We start from the raw sequence: 25474 nt of genomic DNA, 5'->3' as shown, positions 1-25474 counted from the left end.
TCAGAGACATGAAGTGTACGCAGGATGACGATGATATCCATTGCAAGGTTTGGCTGCTATCTCTAGCAGTTCAAGCGACCATGTAGAGACTTCCACTGTTACAGATGCTATTGCTATTGTTGTTGTTTAGCCACAGGTCAGCATTGACTGACAAAGCAGACTTATGATCAAAGACGTCCTAGGAGGTGACCAGCCCATATCTTTCTTTTCAGATGCAGCGTATTGAGGATTACATAATCCTTTGCATACTTTAATGTATTTGCTTGCCTTTTAAACAGTAGGGTTTACGCTTTGAAGAAGATTTTGGCTACTACTTCTATCAGGTCAAGCATCCTCGTTGAGGCTTTTACAGTTTCACTTCTTGGAGATGATATATGTAATAATGGACATATATATATATATAAACACACACATAATATAATTTTGGTATGCTAAGCTTCCATACATATATTTTTGGTATGATAGGCTTCCATATATATAGAATTCTCTTGGTGTGATAGGCTTTCATATGTATAGTATAGTATTGAGGTATTAGGCTTCCATACATAGTATAATTTTAGTATGATAGGCTTCCATATATATAGCATTCTCTTGGTGTGATAAGCTTCCATATGTATAGTATGGCATTTGTGTAGTAGGGTTTCATACATGATATATTTTGGTGTGTTAGGCTTCCATATATATAGTATTTTCTTGGTATGATAGGCTTCCATATGTATAGTATAGCATAGGTGTAGTAAGCTTCCATACATATAGTATATTTTTGGTGTGAAGGGTTCCATATATATATAGTATTCACTTGGTGCGATAGGCTTCCATATGTATAGTATAGCGTTGGTGTACTAGGTTTCCATACATAGAGTATATTTCTGGTGTGTCAGGCTTCCATAGTTTCTCATGTTTTGACTCTTTTCAAACGAGTTTAAATTAATTAAAGAAATGGTTTCTTTTGAGCTCCAGTTAGTAAAGTTAACTTTCTTTCGTGTCGATGTGTCTTGTCATTTTTATTTATCCTCTTTCATATAGGTAGACAGTAGTAGTAGTAGTAGTAGTAGAAGTAGTGGTAGTAATGGCAGAAATGGTTGTGGTGGTGGCACTCAAGAACATGGATGAAGATTGTAGCAGTAGAATTAGTAATAGTTAACATAGGAGTAACAATAGATATAACAAAACATTTGGATGATGAGGGTTGATGGAAGTTAGTGATAACATAGGATTTATTAACAATGAAATTAAGAGGTGAGACCCAGAACCATAACACTTGAGTGAGGATGTGTGTAATTGTGTGAGTGCGTGTGAGTGTGTAATATTGTGTGAATGTATGTGTAATTGCATGAGTGTATGTGTGTGTATGTGACTGCATAAACATCTATATATATATATATATATATATATATATATATATATATATGCTTCACTTCTTTAATGTGTTCCTTCGGTTAATCTTGATTTTAGGTTCTTGAAAGAGTTTAACAATACCAACAGCGTATTCCATACTTTACAATGTTCCCCCAAAAATCAGAAACTGAGTAGGAGAGAAACCATAAGCTCATATCAGCCCAGTACTTTTGCTTCCCATAAGTAAGGTGTACTACTTTTAAATATCTTACTAGTCGGTCTCAGTCATTGGATAGCAACCCAGCTGAGGCACTGGCATATATATATATATATATATATATATATATATACATATATACACACACACACACACACAAATACACACTATACAATGTATAGGGAAAACAGAAGCAAAGATAAGTAGCAAAGCCTGATAAAAGCTACAACTTATATTGTTACCTCAACCATAAAGAAAATACCTTTATAAGTCTTGCAGCTAATTATTACACCCTCGTCAGAGTTTAAACAGCGTATCAACACAGGCATGTAGATAATTGCTGACAGATGCCCTTTAATTAATTCTATTTAATCAAATACATAATGTTATTTTGTTAAATGCTTTTTATTTTTTGTAGTATTCATAGATGAATCTAAGATGCTGTCATCATTTCAAAATGTTTGATTATTTGTGTTGTAGAGCATTGTGACGTCAGTGTTGGTTTAGAGAGCTCAAACTGAACGTGATTATTATTTTTAACATGTGATCTATATGAGTGAATGTATGTATACATATATATATATATAAGTATATGTATAAAAGTAATAGTTTAAATGCGGAAAGGTGAAGTCAAACTGACATCAAAATTGTTTCTGTAAATGGACAATTGCAATGTCACTTTGGTACTCCTTTCCTCATTTAAATTATTAATTTTATTATTCACTCTGTGAGACTTATTTTAAGCCTACTGGATCTTACCATAGCATTGCGTAGTGTTCCCTTTAGTATCAATTGAAGTCATATGAATCTCCATTCGAATTCTGGAATACTACGCTAACCAAAATCTGGCATGATATGCTACTGAGGCAACAGCCAACATTTATATTTAACTCTTCAAAATATATATATATATATATATATATATATATATATATATATATATATATATATATATATATATACACACACACACACACACACACACACATAAACTTATATATATATTATGTACATTTACACATGTTTATTGAGTATGTTTGTGTAGTTTAATAAATACATATACTCGTATGGAACTTATATATATATATATATATATATATATATACATACATATGATGAAAACACATGGAGCTACATGGATATGTGTGTATACATGGCAATCAGCCTCCATCCCTACTACTACCACCACACATGTAGCATATATAAATTATAATATACCCCACAAAGAACACATGGGCAGTTGTTGGTGTAGTAGCAGCGATATACAATTTCAGGAGGAGCACATGGAAAAGAGAGGCTGTTGAATCTGGGAGGAAAAATGTAGAAGGGTAAGGGCAGGGTGGTGGGGCAGAGCTGGTCACATGTTCAGTGGTTTTTTTTTCTTTTTGTTTTTTGTGTCTATCCAGGCATGTCTTTTTCTTTCTCTTCACCCAACTTCATTTTCGGAGTGGGTCTCCAAATGTAGATCTCAGTTTGTTTGGTTTGTTTTTTCTTTTTTTACTTTTCCTCTCTCACTTGATAATATAGTTTTGTTTTTACAAAAGAAAAAAAAATGTTTTTAATAATAGCAATAATCATAATAATAATAATAATAATGATTTATCTGTTGTTTTTTTTTTCCTGTGGTTTTTCTGGTTTGTTTGTTTTTTTTTCTTTTTGCAACATCTCTTCAAACATTCATCTTTTTCAAACATTCAATGTTTTCAGCAAAACCTGAAACAATAAAAACAAAAAAAAAGGTGAAATGAAATTTAAAAAAAAATACATCTTATTCTTTGACTCGTTCACACTTACAAATGCTTATTCGATAATCAAAGTGATAAACAAACAACATGCAAAACAATAGATATGCTAGTGGCACGTAAAAGCACCCACTTCACTCTCGAAGTGGTTGGCGTTAGGAAGGGCATCCAGCTGTAGAAACTCTGCCAGATCAGATTGGAGCCTGGTACAGCCTTCTGGTTTGCCAGTCCTCAGTCAAATCATCCAACCCAAGCTAGCATGGAAAGCGGATGTTAAACGATGATGATGATGATGATATATAAAATAATAATAATAATAAATGTGCCCTTTTAAAGCCTAGCCAGGATCATGGGCCCGGTTTCCCAGTTTTGATGGCGTACATATTCCCCAGCTGGATGGGACACCAGTCCATTGCAGCATTACTCATTTTTGCCAGCTGAGTGGACTGGAGTAACGTGAAACAAAGTGTTTTGCTCAAGAACACAAAGCGTCACCTGGCCCAGGAATCGAAACCACAATCTTACGATCATGAGGCTGACACCCTAACCACTAAGCCACGTGCTTCCACAATATATATATATATATATATATATATATATATATATATATATATATATATATATATATATATATATATATATATATATATATATATATATATATATATATATATACATAGGGAGAATTCACAAAAAAAGACGGAGAGAGGTGGTGTAGAAAATAAATAGATATATTAGTATAATGCTCGGGAATTGAAAAAGTCTTTAACGTTTCGAGCCTACGTTCTTCAACAGAAAGGAACAGAGAAAGAAACAAGGATAGAATTATATATATATGGGTAGACAGACAGATACATGTATAGGTAGATACATACGTACATATATTGGTAGATAGCTATGTATATATATATATGTGTAACAATTAGAAAATGGAGGATAATATGCTGAACCCAACTACTTGCAGATGGTGTATCCCGTTGAATTCATTAATTTAATTCATAGCAAAAGTGACGAAAAAGGGGAGAAAAGAAAAAGAAAGAAAGAACCAAAGCACAGGTGTCTATGGCAGACTGTTATTTTGCCAACATGGTTTACATATAGAAGTACAAAGTACATAAGGAATTAGAGGATGAGTATATATATATATATATATATATATATATATATATATATATAGATACATTGGTAGATAGCTGGATAGATGAATAGATAGGACAGAGAGAGATAGATGTGGGAGAGAAAGATAGTGAAAATGATTGCCCTCACCTACTCAGGGTCCCCAAAGCTCCATAGTTCTAAACTCATTCTCATATGATAAATTATCAGGTGTGTTTTTTCGTAGCATCTGAAAAATAAAAACAAAGCATAAATTGATGAATGGAAAAAAAAAAAAATATTATCATAGCATGTGTGTGAGAAAGAAAAAGAGAGAGTGAGAGATAGACAGACAGACAGGCAAAGGGAGAGAGAGAGTAAGTTTGAATGTGCGAGTGTATTTGTGGCAGTCATTTAGTCCTTATTCTCTTGTCTTTTGTACCTTGGAGTATTTTAGTCAATGTGTACATTTTACTTTCATCCTGGTTTATAGAATATGTTCATCAGATTCTAGTACATCAAAAGAAGCAAATAAAAAAAAGGGTTAATGTCGGGAATGGCATTCAAGTATAAAATATCTTGAATGAGTCATACCAGAACATAAAATTAGAATGTAAACATGATTATAGAGTAGGGTAAGGTTTTCAGGGACTTTTAACTGAAAACAAGACATTTGTACTACAGAGCCAGAGGTGGATTCAGCCAGGTTGGTATCAAAAGGGTTAAATTCCCACCTGGCACAAAGCGACTTCTCTTGGGTTCGCTTCCACTTTGTCTTGTGTGACTGGCCCTCGTGCCGGTAGCACGTAAAAGCACCCACTACACTCTCGGAGTGGTTGGTGTTAGGAAGAGCATCCAGCTGTAGAAACTCTGCCAGATCAGATTGGAGCCTGGTGTAGCCATCTGGTTTCACCAGTCCTCAGTCAAATCGTCCAACCCATGCCAGCATGGAAAGCGGATGTTAAACGATGATGATGATGATATATAAAATAATAATAATAATTGCAAGCTATTAGGCAACCCCATCGGTGCTGGTGCTACATGTTGTTGTTGGCACTCCGTCGCTTATGACGTCGAGGGTTCCAGTTGAACAGCCTGCTTGTGAAATTAACGTGCAAGTGGCTGAGCACTCCACAGACACGTGTACCCTTAACGCAGTTCTCGGAGATATTCAGCGTGGTACAGTGTAACAAGGCTGACCCTTTGATTTACAGGCACGACAGAAACAGGAAGTGAGAGAAAGTTGTGGTGGAAGAGTGCTGCATGGTTCGCCACCATCCCCTGCCGGAACCTTGTGGAGCTTTAGGTGTTTGTTCTCAATAAACACTGACAACGCCCGGTCTAGGAATCGAAACCACGATCCTATGACCGCGAGTCCACTGCCTTAACCACTGGGCCATTGCGCCTCTACTCTGGTGCTACATAAGAACCACTCAATACACTTTGTGAAGTGGTCAGCATTCAAAAGAGCATCCAGTCATGGAAACCAAACCGAAAGAGATCTCGGTAGTGCTGGTGCCATGTGAAAAGCAACCAGGGAATAAAAGAAGGCCAATATGGTATTATTGCTTTAATGTGGTACTGTGCCACCATTTTGCAAAAGACATCCCTAATCTCTTCCTCTTCATCATCATCATCATCACTAAAATTATTATTGCATACAAAACACAGAGCTTTCCTCTATTGATGCCATTGGCAGCAGCGATTCTGTCAACTGCTACCGCTATCATCATCACTACTATTATTACTACCACCACCCTTATTACTATGACTACTACCACTACCACCACCACCACCACAACAACAACAACAACCACCAGCACCTGATCAGTATCACCATCCTCTTGAGAACCCCCTCAGCCCCCCCCTGCTGCCAAGCATGATCCTCACAGCAACCACAACACACATGCATGCTTCTACACACACACACACACACACACACACACACACACACACACACACACACACACACACACACACACATCGTTTGTATAGCTTTCAATCAATCAAAAATGAAAGCTGGCTCCAGCGCACACCACCCCTCCTACACACACACACCACCGCCGCCGCCGCCACAGCCACCACCACCACCACCGTCAGTCGGCTGGCTGGTTGCTCGGACGGTCAGTTGGTGGAATGCTGTAATGCAAATAATTAGATTTGAAGCTTACATTGTCAAGATTACTATATTAGAGTTCACGTTGATTGCTAGTTGTACATCAGTATATAATGTGTATATATATATATATATATATATATATATATATATATATATATGCGTTAGATTGCAATCATTGAATTACAGGCCTCAGCCACCGACCTCACGCCCCATCCCCTCCCAGGCCACCTTTTTTTTTTTTTTTTCCCCCCCAATTGATATCTTTTATGTCACCACGTGGCCACCACTACGTTTTGATTGAACCTCAAAGCGAGCAAAGATTCAGATTAATGAAAATGACCAATGAGGACAACGTCAACAATAGTAAGAATAACAAGCAATGTCCAAGCATGTCCAAGCCAATGAAGGGAAACCTCTCTATGTGGCTGCTTGATTTGCTACAATTAGCAGCCAATTCTTTCCCCTCCCCCCACCACAACGTTATCCTTTCGTCCCTCCCTCCCTCCCACCACCACTATCATCTTAAAAAATGAGCGGTAACATTGAATAATGTAGTCCGAGGTACATTATGTTTGAATGCAAAACATAAAAGGTCAAACGTGGAATAATATAAACATATAGGCGCAGGAGTGGCTGTGTGGTAAGTAGCTTGCTTACCAACCACATGGTTCCGGGTTCAGTCTCACTGCGTGGCACCTTGGGCAAGTGTCTTCTACTATAGCCTCGGGCCGACCAAAGCCTTGTGAGTGGATTTGGTAGACGGAAACTGAAAGAAGCCTGTCGTATATATGTATATGTATGTATGTATGTATGTGTATATGCTTGTGTGTCTGTGTTTGTCCCCCCCCCCCCAACATCACTTGACAACCGATGCTGGTGTGTTTACGTCTCCGTAATTTAGCGGTTCGGCGAAAAGAGACCGATAGAATAAGTACTAGGCTTACAAAGAATAAGTCTCGGGGTCGATTTGCTCGACTAAAGGCGGTGCTCCAGCATGGCCGCAGTCAAATGACTGAAACAAGTAAAAGAGTAAAAGAGTATTGGTCTGCTTGGTCAAGGCTGACCAAGGGCTAAATAATAAGAAAGGACCACATTGGAAAATATAGAGTTAGGATACACTGAATCGGAGTAAAAGACCAGATGGTTATGGATGGCAGTTGTAATTTAAGAGGGATCTGGCTGCTGTTTCTAGCAGCTTAAGTGACCATGTGATAAAGCGGAGGTGAGTGTATCTTTGCCAATCAATTGACTGGTCAAGATAAATACCTCAACAAACCATCAAATAAATGGTCTTCCTTACAGAACAAAACAAAAGAAATAAAAAAAAAAAAGAACAAACAACCATGTTAGAAATAATTTATCAGAATGTCATGGTGAATATATTACATGTGATAAAGCAAGGTCCTATATCTACAGGATGTTATCCACTCAGCATTATGTAACCAGATCTAAGCCTCTAACCCTCAGAAACTCCCAGGGGCTCAAGTGATACATTATATTACATTAGGATATGATAGCATTTAAATGAATATGAGTGTAGTTGAGCGAGTGTACGTGTATGCGTGTTAGAGTGTTCATAAACATGTCTGTACATATACATGCGCATACACACACACATATATATATATATATACACACACACACACACTAGCTTCCTAATTGATTGCTAATGCAGTGAGGATTGAAAGGTTGGGAGACAGGAGGAGGGGAAAATGATAAATGGAGGAGCAGGTCGGTTGACATAAGAGTGGCAGTTTGAGGAGCCAAGGAAGTCATAAGTAGGAGAGCGAGAGAGAGAGCGAGAGAGTGAGAGAGGGGGAGGCAGATTTAGATGTGTAGAGAAGAGGTAAGCCAGCAAGGGAAACGAGGAGGAGGAGGAGGAGGAGGAGAATGAAATATTGAAAACAGAATTAATAATAATAATAATAATAATAATTTTAAAAATACTGTAAAGAAAAAAAAAGCCATTAAAAGAAAAACAGGTCTGAGAGGTTTCTGGATGTTACAAATATGAATTAATTGCAGTTAGAAAGCAGTTAAGTGCAAAACTGCATTAAAATACGTGTCAGGGACAAACTGCAGTGTGCTTCGTTTTTTTGTTTTTTTTCTTCCTCTTCTGTGACACACGAAAAATAAATTGAGTGCATATTCATAAATTGAAACTAAAGTCCTTTTTTTAAAAAAAATTTTTATACATTCCTGAATGTTTTCTTGTTTTTGTTTTTCTTAAATATATTTTCACATTAATTTTTTTAAATTTTAATTTACACACAATGTGTGTGTGTATATATATATATATATATATATATATATATATATGGATAGACAGGTTGTCAGAGAAGAATATAGATTAAAATAGGGTTAATATCATTTATGTAATAATTTGTAACTGTATACACTCCCTTCGGTCAAGAATGACCGTGGGATTGCACCGACAAAGTTCCCCTCTGAGGAATAAGTCTGGACAAGGTTGTTTATGGAAGACCAGCGGTTGCCCATGCATACCAGACTCCCCTCTCTACACCACTGATGTAGTCCATGGGAAAGGCAAAGGGGCCGATACAGCGTGGCACCAGTGACACTGCAACTCATTTCTACAGCTGAGTGAAGTGAAGCAGCATGGAATAAAGTGTCTTGCTCAAGAACACAGCACACAGCCTAGTACAGGAATCGAACTCACTACCTCATGATTGTGAGCCTGACGCTCTAACCACTGAGCCATGTGCATCACATTTGCAAAGGGTTCAAATTCTGGCACAAGTCCATCAAGTTCGGGGGAAGGGGTACGTTGATTACATCGACCCTAGCAGGTAGAATATTTGAGCCGGATATGAATGGCTTAAATGCTAAAGTGTAAAGTCTACAACATATATCGGCCACGTAAGAACATAAAGTACCAGAGCAAAAATTGCAAGGTACCACATCGAACACACTGAGAATTCTGCTGCTAGTTTACCAAACTCTACTGTTGAAAGCAAAGCTAACATCGGTAGGACTTGAACTCAGAATGTGAGGAACTAGAATATTCAAGGCACTTTATCTGATGCTCTAACACTTTGAGACATACAATGGTTGAGTGTGGGGAAGAAAAGCAATGCCTAATGGTGTGTAACTTCACCAAAACTGGTGGATGGAATGAGAAGCCATGCCTTACAGTAATAAGAAACTTGTTCCCCAACTGAGGTTCAATCCGACTGCATGGCACCTTAGGCAAGTGTCTTTTGGGCTGACCAAACCCTTGTGAGTGGAACTGGTAGGCGGAAGCTGAAAGGAGTCTGTCGTATATATATATACATATATATATATATATAGGAGAATTTACGAAAAAAACAACAACAGACGAGGACAGGTGGTGTAAACAACAAAAGGATGTATTAGTTTAACGCTCAGGAATAGAGAAAGTCTTTAACGTTTCGAGCTACGCTCTTTAACAGAAAGAATAAGGAGAAAAACACTGAGAAAAAAATTGAACGTTGTGGTCTGCCATCTATCATGGCGACTGATGTATGTATATGTATGTATATATATATATATATATATATATATATACACACACACACATGTGTCTGTGTTTGTCCCCCCCCCACCATTGCCTGACAACCGATGTTGGTGTGTTAACATCCCCATAATTTAGCTGTTAGGCAAAAATGTTCGATAAAATAAGTACTAGGCTCACAAAGAATAAATCTTGGGGTTGATTTCTTCAACTAAAGGCAGTGCTCCAGCATGGCTGCAGTTAAACGAATGAAACAAGTAAATGAATAGAAGGACAAAAAAACGAATATATATATATATATATATATATATATTTCTATCCTGTTTGAAGTATTTTTTTCTGGAATTAGCTTGCAATCTCTCGTAATTATTCGAACCACTTTGCACACAGATTTCATAGGATGCAAGTCTAAGACGAAAATGAAAACAAAAAAACAAACAAGAAATGTAGAGGCATGTATACAAATGGAATTCGTTTATGTATCGAAGATTCATCATCAGGAGGTGATGTATTAATAAACAACAACAGATGCCACCGAGGAATGAGGAATGGTAGACAAAATCAGATTCTTTTTATACATTAGCGAGGAAAACGTAGAGAAAGAAAAAAAGCAGATGTTTAAAATAGATTTCAACAATAGGCAGAAAGAACAATGAAGATAGTGGAAGAGCAAATGGGAAATGGTAACAGCTATTGAATCTTAAATCCTCCTCAAGTGTGTTTCTATAGAGAACACAAAGAGATAATATCAATTTGGATAAGTACACACACGCATGCATGCATGCACTCATATACACACACACACACAGAGACAAATATATGCATGCATGCACACACACACATATACACACATGTAAGCATGTTCTTAGACATGTATAATTATATATTTATATAAATACACACATAGTGTACTGTTGTATCTATATTTATATACATACATACACACACCTATGTACTTATATACAAATACACACAATGTGTATATATAAACAAACATACATGTATATATAGTTACATATAAACATATTTATATACATACATATATGCATGTGTGTGTGTATATATATATATATATATAAAACCGAGACCTTTGGAAATGTGCTGTGCGTGAGAAGACCCGGCAAGCCAAGTAAGATCGTTGCCAGTGCCCCTGGACTGGTTCTTGTGCGGGTGGCACATGAGATGCACCATTTTGAGCGTGGCCGTTGCCAGTACCGCCTGACTGGCTCCTGTAGGATTTTCGAGCGAGATCGTTGCCAGTGCCCCTGGACTGGCTTGTGCGGGTGGCACAGAAAAGACACCATTTCGAGCGTGGCCGTTTTCGTGCGGGTGACACGTAAAAGCACCCACTACACTCTCTGAGTGGTTGGCGTTAGGAAGGGCATCCAGCTGTAGAAACTCTGCCAAATCAGACTGGAGCCTGGTGTTGCCATCCGGTTTCACCAGTCCTCAGTCAAATTGTCCAACCCATGCTAGCATGGAAAGCGGACGTTAAACGATGATGATGATGATGATAAATATACCTGTATACATACACCAATATGCATACATAAACACACTTATACACATACACAAGCATATATAGCTACACACACAATGTGTACATATAAGCACACAAATATACATGCATATATAGCTACACACACACACACACACACACACACTCTCTCATATTGAATGTGTATATATAAACACTAACATACATGGATATAAAGCTACAAACACACATTATATGTACACAATTATTCCATTTCTTCTGCATTGTGGGTCATCTCTGACCTACCTGCTCTCCCTGAACACATGTACCAATGGTCATCCCTGAAGCCAACACAATTCCTACAGTTGTCACCTACTCTTCCCTCATCCCTTGATCTACACTATACTCATCCTCTCACCCATTTCTGATCTCTTAAAAATAAAGTACAAGGGTCAACTGTTTGTGAGAAAACCCTGGAAGACAGGGCCCCAGCATGGCTACATTCTACTGAAACAGGTATGGCTGTGTGGTAAGAAGCTTTCTTCCCAACTACATGGTTCTGAGTTCAGTCCCACTGCATGGCACCTTGAACAAGTGCCTTTTACTAGAGCCGCAGGCCTACTAAAGACTTGTGAGTGGATTTGGTAGACAGAAATTGAAAGAAGCCCATCGTGTGTATATATATATATATATATATATAAATATATATATATATATATATATATATATATATATATATATATTTATGTGTGACTTTGTTTATACTCGCACCATTGCTTCACAACCAATGCTGATGTGTTTATGTCCCCAGAACTAAGCAGTTCGGCAAAATAGACTAATAGAATAAATACTAGGCTTACAAAAAATAAGTCCCTAGGTCGATTTCTTCAACTAAAACCCTTTAAGGCAGTGCTTCAGCATGGCTGCAGTCAAATGACTGAAACAGGTAAAAGGTAAAAGTGTGTACATTATATATATATATATATGTGGTTCGTGTGTTCTCGTCTACGTTTGTTTGCAATGTCCTGTACCCAGCAATGCACCTATACATACAGGTGGATGTCGGTATGCACATACCTGTACGTATATATGCATATACTCATTTACTTTTGTTTTTACATGATTGAACGCAGCGTCTCACAAAAATTGTAAGTAGTTTTCGTAAACTTATCCTCCGACGCTACTCTATCTCTTTCTCTTTCCTTTCTTCCCCCCCCTCGTTCTTCCTCTGTACTACTACGTATCTCGCCTTACCCCTCTTGTTCTTCCTCTGTACTACTACGTATCTCGCCTTACCCCTCTTGTTCTTCCTCTGTTACTACTACGTATCTCTTTTTCCCCCTCGTATTTCCTCTCTTTCTCTTTTCCTCTCGTTGCTCACCTATTCTTCTACTTCCTCCCTCTCTTTCTCCCTCTACCACTCTCTCTCTTCCCTTTACACCGGCATGGTCACATGCTTCCGGTCAATAATCCTTTCCTTCCTTGGCTTTCGCCAAGTAACGCACGCCACCACTTTCTCTCTCTCGGTTCCGTGCCTCATCGCGTTCATACACACATAATTTTTCTCGTCTGGCCGTAAAGCCTTTTCTGTTTGTTTTCCTGTCTTGTTTTTTGTCCGCCACTACATTCCTCCATGGCTAGATTTAATTTGCGTATACAGATTTAATCTGCGATCCATGGGACGAGCCGTTTTAACGTTGCGTCCTGCCCGAAGCTCGTTGAAACGCCGGTGTTAAAACGTGGGTAGCTGATGAAGTAGAATGTTCTCTATGTGGTTCGTGTGTTCTCGTCTACGTTTGTTTGCAATGTCCTGTACCCAGCTATGCACCTATACATACAGGTGGATGTCGGTATGCACATACCTGTACGTATATATGCATATACTCATTTACTTTTGTTTATATATATATTGATAGATAGATAGGGTATGGTGAATAAAATGTTGTCTAAATTATGCAAAAATGAAAATAACACTGACATCACATTTTAACAGATCTATTTACCAAAATTACATAAAAATGTCTTGAAATACTACTGAGTAAATTTATTCAATAAAATTCTAAGATGTATGTATGTATATATATATATATATACACATATATATATATATGTATGTATGTACATATATACATACATATATATATGTATGTATGTACATATATACATATATATATATATGTATGTATGTACATATATACATATATATATATATATGTATGTATGTACATATATACATATATATATACATATATATATATAGAGAGAGAGAGAGAGGGAGGGAGGGAGAAATGTATATAAACACATATCTATACATATATCTGAACATACACACATATCTAAACAAAATCAGTCTCTAGATATCTGGAAATATCTACACATATTCACATCTTTGTCTCACTTCTCTCTCATTATATATATATATATATATATATATATATATATATATATATATATATAAATAAAGATAAATAGAGATGTATATTTATACAAATCTATGCTCACACACACACACACGTATATTTATTTATATATATATATATATACACAAACACAGATATACATACACACACACACATATATATATATATATATTTATATATAGAGAGAGAGATGTATATTTATACAAGTCTATGCTTACATACAACAAATGTCTAAATACACACATATATATATATATATACACACACACACAATACTTCTTCATCTGAAGAAGTATTATTATATGCATAATCTTAAGAAATACTTGCTATTTTTTGATTTACTAATGCTGTGTCAAGGACAGAATTCTTTGGAAAAGGTGAAGCAAAACAAGAAAAAAAAAAAAAAAGAAATGCAACCTTAAGAAGGATACTCATTAACCGATAACAATGCCGATGCCAGAAAGAACTTTCGGAAAGTTATCTCTCAGTCGGAATTTGGTCATTCACCAGAAGAATGATCAACATCTGTACATTTCTCAGACAACAATATCAGCTAAAGCAAAGATTATCTTACATTGTTTAATCTAGAATACGCGTTGCTCATTATTATCATATTAAACGATGTAACTAACGAGTGTCTCGTTTGAAGCTGCATGTAAACATGTATATATATATGCATGAGGTTGCACACAACAACAAATATAAGTGGAACCACATGCACACATAATGCATAGATACGTCTGCACACAAAGAAATCTATGTGTAATTACTGACAGCCAACACATTTGACATATTCACACGGCATTTGTAAGCACGGCTGAGTGGTAAGAAGCTTGTTTCTGATCCACACGTGATTTCAGGTTCAGTCCCAGTGTGTGTCATCTTGGACAAATGTCTGGAGCTGACCAAAGCCTTGAGAGTGGATTTGATAGAGGAAAACTGAAAGAAGCCCATTGTGTGTTTGTGTGTATATATATATATACATACACATATATGTATATCTATATGTACATACGTGTATATATATATATATATATATATATACTACACTCTCTGAGTGGTTGGCGTTAGGAAGGGCATCCAGCTGTAGAAACTCTGCCAAATTAGATTGGAGCCTGGTGTTGCCATCCGGTTTCACCAGTCCTCAGTCAAATCGTCCAACCCATGCTAGCATGGAAAGCGGACGTTAAACGATGATGATGATGATGATATACATGTGTATATAAACATACGTATACATACATATATATATATATACATACGTATATATACATATACATACATATAGACACATATATACATATATACATATGCACATACAAATATACACACACACACACACACACACACACATATATATATATATATATAGTTGAAATTTACAGAAAAACAAAAGATGAAGACAGGTGTATGAACAACAAGCAAGGTGAGTTAGTGTGATGCTCGGGAAAGTGAGAAAGTCTTTTACATTTCGAGCAGGCGCTCTTCAACAGAACAGAACACAAGGAAATATACAGAGAGAGAGAGAGAGAATAAAAAAACTTGTGGATTTAGGGATCAATCATGGCGACTGGTTGGGAAAAAAAAATATATATAGACAGACAGACATGTATGTGTGTGTCTGTGTTTGTTCCCCACCACCACTTGACAACTGGTGTTGGTGTGTTTACATCCATGTAACTTAGCAGCATGGCAAAAGGAACGTGTAGAAAAAGTACTAGCTTAAAAAAAAAAAAAAGTACTGGGGCTGATTTCTTCAACTAAAAATCTTTCAAGGCAGCACTACAGCATGGCCACAGTCTAATGACATTTGTCCAGAGGTCTCACGGGTCTAAGGGTCACATTTTGATCCATGTATACTGTGAGTTGCAGTCGAGAAATAAATGTCATAGGGCTTGGTTGATTAAGTTGCTTGGGGGCCTAAAACATGGCTGAGATGTCCCTGGCTGCATGGTTACATGTCTGGCTAGAGGTGTCCTATGGTTTCAGTTTCAGACAGGGGCTTTTGAAGGACGGTGGGGTTGTGACATTCATTCATAATTTCCAAACAATCCAAATCAAATCGAACAATAAACAGTGTGACACGACCTACTAAAACATTAACTAGGTCACAGAGAAGTGGGAGGTAATCAAACCTGGATCAGCCATAACCATTCTATGTGTATCTTATGCCTAGGAGCATGTTCTTTCTAGTATGATGCAAAGAGGTGGGGTGATTTGAGGGAGGTTTTACTGGTATTTCTAGCAGATGTAACGATCATGTTGGTTACGTCACATACTGATGTTCAGTTTATAACATTAACCAGGACAGGTTAGCTGAGCAAAATGTGTGTGGTTGAGGGGTTTAGGTGTATGAGGTGAGACAGAGTGAGAGAGAGAGACAGACAGACAGACAAACACAATGTGTATGTGTGTGTGTATGTGTGTGTGAGAGAGAGAGAGAGAGAGAAAGGAAAGAGTGCAAGAGAAGGTGAGAAAGCGTGAGAGACAATGTATGTGTGTGTGTGAGTGAGAGTGAGGGCGAGAGAGTGAGGGTGAGACTGCTATAGAGAGAGAGAGAGAGTGTGTGTGTGTGTGTGTGTGTGTGTGTGTGTGTGTGTGTAAAAAGGGGAGAGAGAGAGAGAGAGAGTGTGTGTGTGTGTGTGTGTGTGTGTGTAAAAAGGGGAGAGAGAGAGAGAGAATGTGTGGTGGGGGAGATAGAAAAAAACATGACAGAGAGACAGAAGGGGTGTGTGTGTGTGTGTGAAAAAAGGGGAGAGAGAGTGAGAAAGAGATTGTGAGTGAGAGGGAGAATGTGTGGTGGGGGAGATAGAAAAAAACATGACAGAGATGCAGAAGGGGTGTGTGTGTGTGTGTGTGTGTGTGTGCGCATGTGTGAGCAAGTATGAGTATGTGTGCCTGTGTATATGCATATCTATGTGCTTATGTATGTGTCTATGTGTATGTGTGTGTGCATTCGTGTGTATGCATCAATGTGTGCATGTGTATCCATGTGTATGTGTGCCTGTGTGTGTGTGTGTGTATGTGCATATCTGTGTGTGCATGTATGTGTGTATATGTATCCGCGTGTGCACCATGTGTATGTGTGTATTCATGTGTATGTGTGCATATCCATGTGTGTGAGTGTGGGTATGTATGCATATCTGTGTGTTTGTGTCCATGCATATCTGTGTGTGTGCATGCATGTGTGCGTGTGTGTTTGAGGCAGACAGGAAATGAGGATGAAGATTTGAGCAAGGAAATGATTAAAAAAAAAAAATTTTTTTAAATAAAAGAGAAAAAAAAAAAATTAACTGAAACCAAAATAAAAAAAATAAAAATATTTGATTAAATAAAAACAAAAAAAAAAGTTATTTTAAAACAAAGTGTTTTTTTTTTCATTTAAATTGCTGTGAGCTTCGTTGTCGTTGTTGTAATAAAAGGCGGTGGAGAATATAGTGACAATTGTGGTAATGGTAAATAGCAGTGGTACAAGTGATGTTGTGGCTGCGGCTGTAGTAGTAGCGATGTCAGTGGTGGTGGTGGCTGTAGTAGAGATATTAGTGGCGGTGTTGGTGGTCGCAGTGTTAGTAGAAATGGTAACAGCAGTAGTAGTAGTAGTGGTGGTGGTGGTGGTGGTGGTGGTGGCAGTAGTGTGAATGGTTGTTGTAGTGTTAGTAGAACTGGTGGTTAGTGGTAGTTGTGGTGATCGTCGTGGTAGTATGAATGGTTGCAGTGTGAGTAGAAATGGTAGTAGTAGTAGTGGTGGTGGTAGTGGTGGTGGTGGTCGTCGTCGTCGTAGTAGTAGTGGTGGTTGCAGTGTTAATAGAAATGGTGACTGCAGTATGTAGTAGTAGTAGTGATGGTGCTGTCAATGGTTGCAGTGTTTGTAGTAGTAATAGTAGTATCAGCAGTAGTAGTCATAGTAGTGGTGATGGTGGTAGTTGTAGAGATATTGGTAGTTGCAGTGTTAGTAGAAATACTGACAGTAGTAGTAGTAGTAGTAACAGCTGTAGTGGTGGTAGTAGTAAAATGAAACTAATTAAACTTTTACGAAAAGGTCATAAATAATTATTGCAAGACAAGAATCAATTTAAATGTAGCTTGTTTCTGTTCTTCTTATTATTACTGTCTTTACTCCTTAATAATTACTCAAAGAAATTGTGAAATGTACATAAGGTAACAAAAAAAGAAAAAAAAAAGGTAAAGAGAAGATGAGAGAAAAATAATAATAATAATAATAATAAAAAAGGATGAGGATGGGAGATAATAACAAAAACAATGACAAGAATAGGAAATCAGAAATTCAGAAGTGAAAAAACGAAAAAGGCCCTTTTTTTCTTTTATAAATGTGTCAATTGTTTACTTAGAAAACTGAGAGAGAGAGAGAAAGAGAGTGTGTGTGTGTGTGGTTGAGAGAGAGAGAGAGGAAAGGGGGGAGAGTAGGAGGAGGACGAAATGAGATGGGAAGCACATTGGTGTTTCTGGAAGACCCAGCTGAACTCTTAACTCTCAAATCACCAAGTAAGTCTACCTTGGCTGTAAATGGGTATCAGAAGGTGACACACACACACACACACACACACACACGTGTGCAGTGTTGCAGTGCTTGCTGGCAGCTGCTGCCCAATAACAACTCTACATGCAGTGCATAATTGTTATTTGCCGTGCTGATTTCAATTCAACCAAAAAGATACCAAAAAAATCAGAAAACAAAAAAAAAAAAAATGTCTTTTTAACTGCTTCTTCATAAGAAAGGAAGTTAACCTCAAAGTGGGAACCTGCCCTGGATGTTTGCAACAGAGAGGATTGCGTGTAAGGAAAGTAAGGATTAGGGACCGGAGTTGAACAAGGTAAAAGATTAACCTGTTAGTGTGAAGATTATGTGGTCACTTGTAATGTTTATATGTTCATATTACTGTGCGGGTGACCCATAAAAGGACACCAGTGTTGGTAACATGTAGAAAGCCTTCCCATGCCAGTGATATGTAGAAGGCACCTGTGCCAATGACACGTGACAGGTACCCATACCAGTGAGAAGAGAGAGGCACTTGTGCCAGTGAGAAGCAAAAGGCACCCATGCCAGTGAGAAGCAAAAGGCACCCATGCCAGTGACGCACAGAAGGCATGGGTGATAGTGACACGTGACAGGCACCTGTGCCAGTGAGAAGCAAGAGGCACCGGGTTAGTGATACATGACAGGCACCTGTGCCAGTAAGAAGCGAGAGGTATCCGGGCCAAAGACATATAAAAGGCACCTGTGACAGTGTGAAGCAAGAGGCCTCTGTGCCAGTGAGGAGAGGCACCTGCGCCAGTGAGAAGTGAGAGGACCCCGTGCCAGTGAAAAACGAGAAGTGCCCATGCCAGTGAGAAGTAAGAGGACCCCGTGCCAGTGAAAAACGAGAAGTGCCCATGCCAGTGAGAAGTAAGAGAACCCTGTGCCAGTGAAAAGCGAGAGGCGCCCGTGCCAGTGAGAGGCACCTATGCCAGTGACATGTAAAAAGCACCTAATTCTCTCTGTAAAGTGGTTGGTATTAAGGTCATCCAGCCATAGAAACCAAGCCAAAACAGGAGACTAGCACCTGGTACAGCTCTCTGGCTCACCAACTTGGCAGGGTGACTGGCCATGACGAAGCTCTTTGTGTGTTTGTGCGCATGTGTAGGGTTAGAATACAACAGAACAATTTGTGTGTGTGTTCAAAACAGTATTTCTTTGTATAGGTATATATGAAAGAGAACGTGTGCATGTGTGTGTTGTTGTATTTCTATCTATGTATGTGCATACAATTCTGTATATGTATGTTTATGTGAATAGATAGGAATGAAAAGGTTTCCTCTTCCTCCTCCACCTTCTCCTAATCTTCTACTTCCAACCCCCTCACTCATATCCCCCCCCCCCCACACACACAATCACTCAGCCCTCAACTCACAAAATCTTTCACTGCTATTTCTGTACTTCTGGTGTTTGTTTTAGAATTCTAATTTTCCTTTACGGATTAAACAAAAAAAAAAAAAAAAAAAATGTCTTCTCTAAAAATATATTTCATTAATTTTGTCCTTCCTTCCTTATCTCAATTGTTTTATCATTCAATTTCATTTCTTTATTAAAACTTTTATTTACGAAAACAAAAAAAAACAACAAAACAAACAAACAAAAAAATCTCCCCCCCCTTCACTTTTGAAAAAGAAAATATTTAACGCACACAAATTATAAATTAAATTACCCTTTTACATTATTAAAAGTTCTCAAGATTCCAATGTTTTTTTTCTTTATCTCCACTCACAGCAGTCTTTCCAATCAATCATTTATTCATTTGTAGAGCCTTAATCAATCTGTCATTCCACTTCTAGCAGAGTTCTGACTCACACTGAGCCAGAGTCACCTTGTTCTCCTCACTCGAGTCATTCTGCTAAAGTCACCTTGCTCTACCTCAGTCTGCTGAAGATACTTTGCCCTGAATCAATTTGGCACCAGCTTAACACTTTTGATACCAAATGGCTCGAGACCACTCATGGATCTATGATACAAACTCCTAATTTTAAAGTGAATTAAACTAAAAACCTTCCATAAAAATTTCATTCTAATTTATGTTCTAAATTTCAATTCAATAATGGTAAAGTTATTTTAACTAAATTCTTCATTATTATCAAAATTAATTGAAACAAAAGCAGTACAAACAAGAACACTTGCACAGGTGCCATGTTAAAAGCACGCAGCACACATTGGAACATGGCTGACGTTAGGAAGGGCCTCCAGCTGTAGAAACCATGCCAAATCAGACTGCAACCTGGTACAGCTCTCCCATCAAACCCATGCCGGCATGGAAAACAAATACTAAGGGATGATGATGATGATGAAAGGCAGTGTTTGGTAACAAAAGGCAGGAATTTGGTAATGAAAGGATTAACCCTCAAACTCTCTGATTCTCTGTTGCTATGTCCCAGTTAGACGATCAAACCCAGCCCATGCAGCTCATCTCCAAAATTATTATCTGCTTGATTATGTCGGAGCCAGTTTATCTGAGTCAGCACTCGTCATTCTGTTTGAGTCAGCACTCGTCATTCTGTTTGAGTCAGCATTCGTCATCATGTTTGAGCCAGCACTCGTCATCATGTTTGAGCCAGCACTCGTCATCATGTTTGAGCCAGCACTCGACATCATGTTTGAGCCAGCACTCGTCATCATGTTTGAGCCAGCACTCATTATCATGTTTGAGCCAGCACTCATCCTCATGCTTGAGCCAGCACTTGTCATCATGTTTGAGCCAGCACTCGTCATCCTGTTTGAGCTAACACTCGTCATCATGTTTGAGCTAACACTCGTCATCATGTTTGAACCAGCACTCCTCATCATGTTTGAGCCAACCCTCATCATCATGCTTGAACCAGCACTCGTCATCATGTTTGAGCTAGCACTCATCATCCTGTTTGAGCCAGCAATCGTCATCTTGTTTGAGCCATCACTCATCATCATGTTTGAGCCATTGCTCATAATCCTGTTTGAGCCATTGAACATAATCTTGTTTGAATCAGTGCTCATCATCCTGTATGAGCCAGCATTCGTCATCCTGTCTGAGCCAGCGTTCATCATCCTGCTTGAGCCATTGCCCGTCATCCTGTTTGAGCCATCGCACATCATTCTGTTTGAGCCATTGCTCATCATGCTGTTTGAACTAGCAGCTGTTAACCTGTATCCAAGTCAGAAGCCACAAATGTGCCTTGTGTTGATTACCATGATCCTGTATATTTAAACTCAAGCTAAAATTCCTCTTCCGATCTAATGCATATTGTTTACACCAATGCTGGTCATCTTGTCAAAGCCAATAGCCACTGCTTGAGCCAATACCCATCTTCCTATTCAACTGAGCTAGTAGCCACCAGCCTGAGTCAGCATCCGTTTGTCTGTCTGTGCAAAACCATACTGCCTGTCCAAGGCAAAATTCATTTGCCTACACGAAGAGACATTCTATTTGCCCATCCAAGCCAAATTGCATGTCTAGAAGTGGAGGGAGCAGCTGGAATAGTAGTAGTAGGAGGAGTAGCAATAATAATATTGCTGTAGTAGCAATAGTAGTAGGGGGAGGATGTGCTAATATGTTGTAGAAGTGGTAGACACAGAAATAACAGTAGTAGTAGTAGTAATAGTAGTAGTAGTAGTAGTAGCAGCAGTGGCAACTCTAGCTTTTCATGTTGCTGCTGGTGATGATGTTGATGATGATGATGATGGCAGTAACCTTCATTTCTACAGTTTAATTAATTTCTATTTCCATCAAAATATCACTCTAATCCTCCTTTACACCCCCATCCTTCCCCCACTGTCACTACCACCACCACCACTACCATCATCATCATCATCATCACCCATTCACCATCAACTCCACTACGATCTCTCTACACACGACCAGCATCACCATCGATAAAACCACTACCGCTGCCACCACCACCACCACCACCACCACTACCACCGCCGCCGCCGCTGCTGCCACTGCCACCTCTGTCGGCACCATAACTGCAAATGCCATCATCACCGTTGTCGTTATCGTCGTCGTCGCAGCCAACACAACTCAAAATGATTAAATCCGTGTTTTTTGTTGTTGTCTGAGAAATGAAACCAATTCATTGATTACTTTCGTTTCTGAACAACTGGAGTGTGGTGGCAGTGGTGGTGGTGGTGGCAGTGGTGATGGTAGTAGTGATAGAGAGACAGACAGACAGAATGAAAGAGGGGAGAATGAGAGAGACAGGGCAAGAGAATAATGGTAATGAATGTGGTTAATAACAGTAGTAGTGGTGGTAGCGATGGCTACAAGATAAAGATTGTAGTACCAACACTGATTACTGCTGCAGTGGTAGCAATTGTGTTGTTGTGGTTATAGTAGAAACAGTGGTGGATGTAGTTGCTTTGATGATAGAAGTTGTGGTAGTTGTGTATAGTGGTGACAGTAGTGGCTGTGCTAGAGGTGGTACTAGTGGTAATTTAGTGGTAATGGGGTTTAAGATGGTTGTAGTAGAGGTAGTAGTAGTTTAACCTCAAGCCAGCTGCAATCAGATAGGCCAATGATCAAAGCATTCTAGCCATGATGATCCAGTCTTGGAAAGACAAAGTGTATCTAGGACTACATCAACCAATGTTTTTTCTCCCCACCAAAAAGCAAGTGTCACTGCTAAAGCACTTTTGAAAGACACAGTATTTGATATAGTCCGAGATGCATTATGTCCAATGTCATGACTGAGTGAGTGGTAAAGAAGCTCATTCACAGTCACAAGGTCCTGGTTTCAATACCTGTGTGCTGCGTCTCGTAAAGGTGTGTTGACAAAGCTTTGGCTCAGCTGATGTCCTGTGAATGAAATTAGATGGAAGGAAACCGTGAGGAAGCCTGTCAAATGGACTGCACCAGTAAGCCAAGAGTCCAGCTTTGGTGCCACATAGAAAGGACTGGTGCCGGTGCCACGTGAAAAAGCCCCAGTGCTGGTGCCACTTAAGAAGCACTTGTGCTGGTGCCACAAAAGCACCCATGCTGGTGCCATGTTCAAAAGCACCGGGGCTCGTGCCGCATAATAAGCACTAATACAGTTGCCATGTACAAAGCACAGGTGGTGGTGCTACATGTGTAGCAGTGGTGCTGGTGCCACATGTAAAGGACTTGTGCTGGCCATACATATAAAGCATCCATGCTGATGCAATGTAAAAAGCACCCAGTACGTAACTGTACTGAAATTGGCCATAAGAAGGGCATCCTGCCATAGAACTCACACCAAAACAGACAAGTGGTACCTTGTGAAGCTCTCTGGCTTACCTGCCCCTGTCAAATCATCCAACCCATACCAGCAAGGAAAATAGACATTAAATGATGTTGATGATGATGATTGAGGTCTGGGAATAATGTTCAAGGTAAATCAGTCGCTTAAGGTTAATTGAACATGTACGGTCATTTGTCTAAATGATTGATTGCTTATTATTAAAATTGATGATGGATTCATGTGCAGATGGAGAGATAGGATGATTGTTGCTGGGACTATTTGATCCTACGTCTGTTTGCTCAACACCGGCCAACAACATCATCAACAACAACCACAACATAACTGAGCCATAAGTCTTCTTCTAGCCAGCTATGTCATACAGTTTCTAGCCAAGTACACACACATACAGAACATACAGGGAAGAGACAGAAATATGCATACATAGATGTGAATGCTGAATCTGTGCATGTGTGTGTGTGTCTGAGTATGTTTGTAAATATGCATGCGTAGACAAACAAACAACTGTCTGTTGCTGCAACACACAAGCAGCAGTGGGAAGAACAGGAAGAATAGATTAAAAGAAAGTGGTTGTGTGTGTGTGTGTGTGTGTGTGTGTGTGTGTGTGTCTGAAGGTGTGTATGTGTGAACGAGTACACACATAATATGCAGCATGTGTGAAAATTGAAAATAATAATAATAACAATGTCCTGATGCAGCACCAGGCAGTGGCTATCATGGCTTTTCATCTTAACTGATTGGAAGTGTTATCATGTACATTGTTTTGTCTTGGTATAAAAGATGGGCTACAGCAAATATTCTGCTCAATACCACAGATTTGCTTGTCAGTTGTTTGACCTTAACCAGTTGAGCATGTCCCTTGGTGGATGACGATATGTGCATCTCTGATCATGAGCAGAAGTAGTGGGGGAGCATCATAGCCATGTGTTGAGAGGAATTCTTTGGGATTTGGATAATTCACCTTTGGAAACATAGGTGTTTCATTCAATATCCTTAAACAACTCTTATTCAGGGACCTTTTGAGTGACATGGGCTACTCGACCTGAAGAAAATTCTAACTCGGCTCCACAGACAAGGTCCCGTGCTGTTTATCTTGATGTGAGATCACCCTGTCGTGCACATATGCTTGTGATGCATGTGCCTGGTGTACCCTTATCAGACGGGTAGTCATGATGGGTATACTGGGTTTCGTATATTTTACCCCAGTGTCACTTTGATGGCATGCACTGCTTTGTCACTCAATAATAATAATGATGATGAAGATGATGTTGATGATGATGATAAAAGTAATAGAAATAATTATTAAAGTAAAAAAAGGAGCTCACGCCGAGCCCACCCCAACCAGAAGAGCACTGGTGCTGGTGCCACAGAAAGCCCACCCCAAGCCCAACCAATGATCCATCAAATTAGAATGATTTTGTTGATTTCCTGTATTAATCAAAGACCAAAAGCTAATACACTGATTGGCAGGTGGGAATGTATATATATATATATATATATATATATATATATATATATATATGTAATAATGCATATATTTGCACACATACACACCCATGCACAGTGTAGATGCATACACACACACGTACATCTATAAGTATGGAGTAATTAAAATTAGTCACAAAATGAGAAAGATAACCACAACAACCAATTCCAAGTTCGCTGGAGAGAAACAAAGAACAATTAATAATACATTGGTAGTTAGGTACCCCCTCCCCCCGTCACCCCCAGCTCCCGCCGCCATCGCCACCCCAACCCAACCCACCCCAAACGCCGAAATAGTAATTAAAGTTTGTCACATAACAACAGCTTAGCTATGTTTGAGGGAACAC

At 38.7% G+C, this 25474-nt stretch overlaps 1 protein-coding gene across 4 annotated transcripts in view; it reads right to left on the bottom strand.

Moving 5' to 3' along the window:
• Positions 1-2924: 2924 nt before the first annotated feature.
• The window catches only part of LOC149131544 (LIM domain transcription factor LMO4.2-like), a 201031-nt gene continuing 178481 nt past the window's right edge, over positions 2925-25474 (bottom strand). For all 4 annotated transcript variants that reach the window (XM_089338989.1, XM_089338987.1, XM_089338988.1 and 1 more), the window contains exons 4-5: positions 4564-4642; positions 2925-3268 (exon numbers count right to left, since the gene is read on the bottom strand). In XM_089338989.1, the coding sequence (XP_089195115.1) occupies positions 4568-4642 (75 nt within the window). In that variant the 3' untranslated portion in view covers positions 2925-3268; positions 4564-4567. The remainder of the gene's footprint in view (positions 3269-4563; positions 4643-25474) is intronic.

The sequence above is a fragment of the Octopus bimaculoides genome, chromosome 21 (genome assembly GCF_046866305.1).
Source record: "Octopus bimaculoides isolate indiv1 chromosome 21, ASM4686630v1, whole genome shotgun sequence".
Lineage (NCBI taxonomy): Eukaryota > Metazoa > Mollusca > Cephalopoda > Octopoda > Octopodidae > Octopus > Octopus bimaculoides.
Note: the sequence above shows the minus strand (reverse complement) of the source record. Positions and strands in the feature narration are given on the sequence as shown.